The 8,450-nt window shown below is 44.1% G+C and overlaps 1 protein-coding gene across 1 annotated transcript; it reads left to right on the plus strand.

Moving 5' to 3' along the window:
• Positions 1–318: 318 nt before the first annotated feature.
• Positions 319–1,878, plus strand: LOC120516415 (atlastin-3-like). The gene has a single exon (XM_039738061.1). It carries the CDS (start codon positions 319–321, stop codon positions 1,876–1,878), a length of 1,560 nt encoding a protein of 519 aa, XP_039593995.1.
• Positions 1,879–8,450: the final 6,572 nt, after the last annotated feature.

Consider the following 8,450-nt stretch of genomic DNA (forward strand, 5'->3'; position numbering starts at 1 on the left):
TTCTGTATTGTTTTAGTCAATCAGCTCATTTTATTTTATGTAGCATGTTTCATATTAACCACCATCGCCGGGTGATTCCTTGAATTGAATCTGACAAATCCCTCATCATTTCCCTCACATTTCTCCACCCTTTCTTTTCTGTGTGGGAGGATCTACTTTTCTAAGTCTCATTTCTCATGAGATATGACAGCAGGGACCCACCCATAATTATAAGTGCAGATGCTACAACCCGTCAACCTGCATATGATTTCCTCTTCTGTGGCATCAGACACACATACCAGCAGCTTCAGGGTGGAAACGCGGTGCTAGCAGGCAGAAATGGCAGATGGCCCTCCTAAGCCAGTCCAGATTGTGTACTTGCATAAAGAAGACCACACGTTTGAGCTAGATACTGAGGCCCTGGAGAGGGTGCTGCTGCAGAATGGCATCCGAGACCTGGACGTGGCTGTAGTCTCTATAGCAGGGGCTCTGAGAAAGGGCAAGTCCTTCTTACTTGATTTTATGTTACGCTACATGTCTCGAGATAAAGAAGCCGATCTGTGGCTTGGAAGTGAAGACGAACCCCTCACTGGATTCTCCTGGCGGGGAGGTTCTGAGCCTGACACCAACGGCATTCAGATCTGGAGCGAGGTCTTTGTTGTGAAAAAACCTGGTGGTAAAAAGATAGCTGTGGTGCTGATGGACACTCAAGGGGCCTTTGATAGCCATTCAACTGTTAAAGACTATGCCACCATATTTGCTCTCAGCACCATGACCAGCTCCATTCAGATATATAACCTTTCACAAAACATTCAAGAGAATGCCCTTCAGCAGCTACAACTGTTCACAGAGTATGGGCGCCTTGCCATGGATGAGTGCTACGTCAGGCCGTTCCAGTCTCTTATGTTTCTAGTGCGAGACTGGAGCTGCCCGTACGAATACGACTACGGCTTAAGAGGCGGCATGCAATTCCTAGAAACACGGCTCAAGGTCAAGGAGCAACAGCACGAAGAAATCCAAAACGTGCGCAAGCATATACACTCCTGCTTCTCCACTGTCAGCTGTTTCCTTTTACCACATCCTGGCCTGAAGGTGGCCACCAGCCAGCATTTCCGGGGACAGCTTTGTGACATTGCAGAGGAGTTTAAAAATCAGCTGAAGATCCTGGTGCCTTTGCTGCTGAAGCCGGAAAATCTGATTGAGAAAGAAATCAATGGTTCTAAAGTTACGTGCCAAGGTTTGTTAGAATATTTTAAAGCCTACATCAAAATATACCAAGGCGAGGACTTGCCACACCCAAAATCCATGCTTCAGGCCACAGCAGAGGCCAACAATTTGGCTGCAGTGGCCTCTGCCAAAGATCTTTACTACAAATCCATGGTGCAGATGTGTGGAGGGGATCATCCCTACGTGTCTCCTCAGATTCTAGAAGAAGTGCACATCCAGTTTGTGCAGAAGTCGATGGAGCACTTCCATTTCATTAAAAAGATGGGGGGCAGAGACTTCAGCCTGCGCTACCAGAACCAGCTTGAGCATCAGCTAGCAGAACTGTATGAGAACTTTCTGAAGCACAACCAAGGGAAGAACATCTTCAGCACCTTCACCACGCCAGCAGTCCTCTTTGTCCTTGTCACGGTGCTCTATTTGCTGTCCAGTTTATCTGGTTTATTGGGGGTGTCACTGCTGGCTCAGTTATGTAACTTCTTCATTGGGATTGTTGTTATCACCCTCTTCATATGGACCTACATCCTCTACATCGGAGAGTATCAGAATCTGGGAGCTTTCATTGACCACGGAGCCAACTTTTTATTAAAGCAGGCGACGTCTAGGATGAATGCCATAAAGACGATAAGACGTCAGCCGCGATATGGCCTATCATACAGGAGGGGTCCATTTTAGTAGTTTTTTCGGCTTTCTGAGACACTTCAGAAATAAGTATCTGTAAGGAAGACTAGCAAAGGCTTGGCCTAAATCAGTGCTTCCCAAACTCGGTCCTGGGGTCCCACTGTGGCTGCAAGTTTTTGTTCCAACCAGCTTCTGTTTTTAATTAGACTCCCAGGCTAACTCCCAATGAACTGTTATTGCACAAATTCTATGTTTTGGGAAAAATATTGAAATTAGAAAACTGAGTTTGGTAAAAAAATATATATTAAAATGTACCAAGCAGTTATATGGGAATAATGTATTTTTTTTTCTTTTTAACAATAGTTTTCATCTTGATTTTATTCTACTTTTCTAGGTGTTCTAATGGTTTAATTGATCCATTATTCACTAATTAGTGGGTCTGACGCTAATATAGTTGCAGTCTTTGATTATTCAGCATTGTTTGCTTGGGGATCTGCTCTGCTCATTTTTAATTGTCATTAATAAGATGCAACAAAGGGGGAAAACTGCACAGAGAAAGAGCAAAATAAACTGCTCAAAAATTAAAGGAACGCTTTAAGGGAAAAAATCCTGCTGGCTGTCTCTACTGCTATGGACTGGTATGGTAATGTGTTAGGAATGAAAGGATGCCACATCCTTTGATGGAAATGAAAATGATCAGCCTACGGAGGGCTGAATTCAAAGACACCCCGAAAATCAAAGGGAACAAAATGATGCGGCACACAGGCTCGTCCATTTTGCCAAAATTTAACTGCAGCAACTTCAAATCGTACTCAGTAGTTTATATGCTCCCACGTGCTTGTATCCATGCCTGACAATGTCCTAATGAGATGACGGATGGTGTCTTGGGGATATCCTCCCAGATCTGGACCAGGGCATCACTGAGCTCCTGGACAGTCTGAGGTGCAGCCTGGCGGATGGATTGAAACATAAAGTCACACCCAGAGGTGTTCTATTGGATTGAGGTCAGGCGAGGGAGCGTGGGGGCCAGTCAATGGTATCAATTCCTTCATCCTCCAGAATCTGCCTGCATACTCTCGCCACATGAGGCTGGGCATTGTTGTGCACCAGGAGGAACCCAGGACCCACTGCACCAGCATAGGATCTGTCAGTGAGTCCAAGGATTTCATCCTGATATCTAATGGCAGTCAAGGTGCCGTTCTCTAGCCTGTAGAGGCCCTCCATGGATATGCCTCCCCAGACCATCACTGACCCACCACCAAACCGGTCATGCTGAACTATTTCATAGGCAGCATAACGTTCTCCATGGCTTCTACAGACCCTTTCACATCCGTCACGTGTGTTCATGGTAAACCTACTCTCATCTGTCAAAAGCACAGGGCACCAATGGTGGACCTGCCAATTCTGGTATTCCATGGTAAATGCCAATCGAGGTTCACGGTGCTGGGCAGTGAGCACAGTGCCCACTAGAGGACGTTGGGCCCTCAGGAGGTCATGTAGTAGGCTCTGGCAGTGCTCATCCTGTTCCTCCTTGCCCCAAGAAGCAGATACTGGTCAGTCCTGCTGATGGGTTAAGGACCTTCTATGGCCCTGTCCAGCTCTCCTAGAGTAACTGTCCATCACTAGAATCTCTTCCATGCCCTTGAGACTGTGCTGGGAGACACAGCAAACCTTCTGGCAATGGCACGTATCGATGTGCCATCCTGGAGAAGTTGGACTACCTGTGCCAGCTCTGTAGGGTCCAGGGATCGCCTCGCTACCAGTGGTGACACTGACTGTAGCCAAATGCAAAACTAGTGAAAAAACAGATGAGGAGGGAAAAATGTCAGCTGACTCCACCTGTTAAACCATTCTTTCCTGTTTTTGTCTCATTGTTGCCCCTCTAGTGCACCAAAGCAGCTGAAACTGATTAACAAGCCCCTCTGGTACTTCACTGACCAGATCAATAGCCCAGATGTTTCACGGAGTTGATGCTATACTCGGATTAAAAAGTGTTCCTTTACTTTTTGTGAGCACTTTATAATGAAATCAGCAAAAGTGAGTTAAGCATTTAAATCTACAGCAAAAGCAGAAATATTTCTAAATGTCTTATACTGTAAATGTAAAACAATCATGCTGCTGGGCTTTTCTGAATGTAGCTAATTAAATAAGATTGGTGTTATCAAGTGTTGTCACTGATTATGAAGCTGGTTGGAACAAAAACCTGCAGCCACAGGGGGTCCCCAGGACCGAGTTTGGGAAGCACTGGCCTAAAATGAACATTCCCTCACCTCAGTGTGTGCATACTGATGAACTATCAATGATATATTGGAAGTTCCTTCTGATTCCATTGCAGAGAAGATCACTGATCCTCCATCCACTCTCATCCTGACCCCTATTTAATAATTTGATGAGTGAAGCATCCAGAGCCCTTTGTTAGCTCACCTATTAGCAATTTGCCAATTTGAAAGCAATATTGCATTTTGTGCTTTGTGATCTGTGCCTTTCACCACTTTGTGTTTCTGTTTTTGCTTGCTGTATAAATTAAACGGCGTGAGCGTATCGTCCTTAAACACATCTAATCCAGTTGAGGGTTATGGGGGTCAGAACTGGGTGCGGGACAAAAGCGCCCATCTGTGCTCCAGTATGTTTTTAATCCTTCCATTCCTTCATCCACTTTGTAGAACTACTTATTCCATTATATATTGCATTTCACAGTTCACTTTAGATTTAAAGTAAGACAACCAAATGTGGTCAGTCTCTGATCATGCCAAGTGCTGGAGGGCCTGCTAGACCAGTTTGGGATTAAATCATCACTGTACATATTTTACTTGTGCTTATGCTTTCTATAGCCTCACGTGCTTCACAAATATTTCTTTTGATTTATTTCAGATACGTTATGCTGGCCTTCAGTGGGTGTCTGGTTTAATAATGTGTAGTGCTTTCCATCCTCTTAGTATAAAGGCTGTTGGCTCATTTTGTGTCTAATAAAAGTCACTGTTAAAATGCATCAGAGCCTGACTTTGCATTTTAATCTGAACAGGTATGTAATAGGATAGCACTCCTGGTGTGTCTCCGCACAAAATTACAATGTCAGGAACATTGAGTACGTATCAACAGAATGGTTCGTCTGAAGCCTGAAATGCACATGGGATTGGAACGCTGACAGGGAGAACCCAAACTAGAAAACTTTGCTGTTTTCACAATCAGGATGGTTGCCAATGACAGGACTGGTGGCTTCTGATGTTCCTCCACCCTTGAGCCAGCAGCAACCATTTAAGAGCTAGGCTTCTCAAGGTCACTTCTTGTCTGGCTGCTCTCTGGTATGTCACACCTATCCTAGGTCAGGTATCTTTGCTGTCATGTGCCAGGATATTGGGTTTGTACAGTTCCTTGCAGAAGTATTCAAGTCGCATTACAATCTGGAATTAAAATGGATTTTTAGAGGGTTACACAACATGCCTACCATGTTGAAGGTGCAAAATATATATATATTTTTTGTGGTACAGACAATTAAGAAGAAAAAAAAAACGAAATCCTGAGTGTGCTTACGTATTCACCCACCAAAGTCAATTTCTAGAGCCACCCTTTGTTGCGGGTGGCACAGTGGTAACGCTGCTGCCTTGCAGTAAGGAGACCAGGGTTCACTTCCCGGGTCCTCCCTGTGTGGAGTTTGCATGTTCTCTCCATGTCTGCGTGGGTTTCCTACCACAGTCCAAAGCAGTGGCGTAGCATGGGTGTCAGCCACCCGGGGCGGAGGAAAATTTCGCCGCCCCCTTATTTAGGTATTTCAATTTAAAAGATTAAAATATACAGTAATTCTTTGCCGCCCCCTAAAAGTGTCACCCGGGGCGGGCCGCCTGCCGCCCCCACTACACTACGCCACTGGTCCAATGACATGCAGGTTAGGTGCATTGGCAATCCTAAATTGTCCGTAGTGTGTGCCCTGTGGTGGGCTGGCACCCTGCCTGGGGTTTGTTTCCTGCCTTGTGCCCTGTGTTGGCTGGGATTGGCTCCAGTAAACCCCCGTGACCCTATGTTAGGATATAGCGGGTTGGAAAATGAATGACTGACTGACCTTTTGCTGCAATTCCAGCTGCAAGTATCTTGGCGAATAACACATGTAGCCACTGGGATTTTTGCACATTCTTTAACGCAGAGCTGCTCCAACTCCTTCAAGTTAGACAGGTTGCATTGGCATACAGCAATCTGCAAGTCATGGCACAGTGTGTCAATTGGGTTGAGGTCTGGGCTTTGACGAGGCCACTTCAAGGTATTTAAATGTTTCACTTTACCACTCTAGTGGAGTTTCAGCAATATGTTTAGGGCCATTGTCCTGTGAGAAGGTAAACCTTCATTAGAGTCTCAAATCCTTGGCATAATGAAACAGGTTTTCCGTAAGAATTGCTCTGTATTTAGTGCCATTCATCATTTCTAAAATCCTGACAAGTTTTCCTGTCCTTGCCTATGAAAAACACTCTCGCAGCAAGATGCTGCCACCACCATGCCTTACTGTGGGAGTGGATTTCTCAGGGTGATAGGAAGTGTTGGGTCTACTTCACACATGAATGTTTTGCTCATTATGGGAAACTTCCAAATTTAGTCTCACTTGACCAGAGAACCTTCTTCCATGTGTTTGGGGAGTCCGCCACTTGCTGATGGGCAAACTCCAAATGTGTTTTTTTCTTTAAGCAATGACTTTTCTCTGGCCACTTTTCCATAAAAAAAGGTGGACCCCAATCAACCAATTATATGACTTCTGAAGTTCGCTGGTTGGACCAGATCTTATTTCGCAACTTTTCAGTTTTTTCAGTAGACACATATTTTATATCTATAATAATAAAAGGCAAAGCCCTCACTGACTCACTGACTGACTCATCACTAATTCTCCAACTTCCCATGTAGATAGAAGGCTGAAATTTGGCAGGCTTATTCCTTACAGCTTACTTACAAAAGTTAAGCAGGTTTCATTTCGAAATTCTACACACAACGGTCATAACGGTCGACAACGTCCGCCATGTTGAACTTTCTTATTTATGGCCCCATCTTCACAAAATTTGGTAGGCGGCTTCATTGCGCTAACCGAAACCGATGTACCTACTTATTTCGATGGTATGACGCCACTGTCGGCCGCCATATTGAACTTTCCAACGTCACCAATTTTCAAACTTCCAGTCTTTGTTACTTATGGGCCCATCTTCAAGAAATTTGGTACATGGGTTCCCAACGCTAACTGAATCCTACTTACGCACATATATATACGTCCATAGCCTGCACCTCGGTCACCGTATGAGGTGGCGTTGGGTCCCCATCCCAACGCCTCCGTCGTTGGCTGCCTGCCTATATAAGGCCGTCCGTCGCTCCGGTCTCTACATTCCCTTCCTTCTATCTATCTATCTATTCCCTTCCTTGCTTCGCCACGGGATTCACGTCTCCCTACTGATAACTGCAGCCTTTTTGTTTAATCCACAGCTTCTCCGCTGTTTTATTATTTGTTTATTACAATTATAGTTATTGTGTAGGTATTTTAGACTTACTTTACATTGTTCAGGTACCCATTTCCTTTATCGTTCCAACCATACCCCCATTAACATGTCTATCGAGATGATCACCATCGATCAAAGAACTGTCACTTAACTGAGTGGTTTCCATGCCCGGAGATGGCACCTACCTTTTCCATTCTCTTTGTTACATATTGCACGGCCATATCAGGCTCACTCTTGATATCCATTGTGTCTTATGTATTGAATGACTGGGACAGGTTCAAGGTGTGGACTGATGACGGTACAGGAGATAATTAGACTACACAGGAGCACTAGAAGAGTGAAATGCTTAAGCCCTTCACCTATGGTTCTGCATGTGACTTGATGGCTGCCGCTGAATTGTTCAGTTGTCGCTTTCAAGTGTACCGAAATGGCCAAATATTTTACACCTTTGGACAACCGCCAATGCCTCTTAAACATCTTAGATTGACAGGTGACAATTTCAATAGTGGACACTTTGATGTTTATGAATGTTTAAACTCTCAAAAGCTGGATGTGAAGTTATCAATGAATCCGGTTGTATACTTACAACGCTTGACAGATGCCGAATGTCACTTCAACACAAATCCTACAAATACTGTCGTAATTGAAACAAACCATGAAACTCAAACCGATTATGACAGCAGCAATCCAAGCTGTGAGATTTGAGACAAGATTACTTTTCACATGGCCAACTGTACGTTGCATGCTCAAGAGTAAGCTCAGCGCACAGCTTGGTCATATTACAACCGGAGGGCCGAACTGACAACATGGTATACAAAGAGATCCTTAACAAATAATTATTGGCATATTTTCCCTCAGTTTAAAAAGGTTTAATGTTCTTCTTAATAAAAATTTTAATGCAGTACTTCGCGGGTATTTTGCTAGTATATATTATAAAAAGACATGATCTTTTTTGAAGAGAGACAGAGACACTTTCACGTCATGCGACACGAGCAAGCCACATCATACTTGCAACCATTGGAAGCAAGTCCCGTGATTCACATGCAGAGCAGGTTAGATATAATGGAAGTAGGAAAATTCAGAAGTCTTAAAAAAAAAAAAAGAGAGTAAAGATATACATTAGCGTAAACAAAAGGAAAATATTACTCAGTGAAATAATGG

This window comes from Polypterus senegalus, chromosome 16 (genome assembly GCF_016835505.1).
Source record: "Polypterus senegalus isolate Bchr_013 chromosome 16, ASM1683550v1, whole genome shotgun sequence".
NCBI classification, from domain to species: domain Eukaryota; kingdom Metazoa; phylum Chordata; class Cladistia; order Polypteriformes; family Polypteridae; genus Polypterus; species Polypterus senegalus.

Excerpts from the sequence above, each read along its gene's own strand:
- LOC120516415 (XM_039738061.1), top strand. The coding sequence starts at position 319 with ATGGCAGATGGCCCTCCTAAGCCAGTCCAGATTGTGTACTTGCATAAA.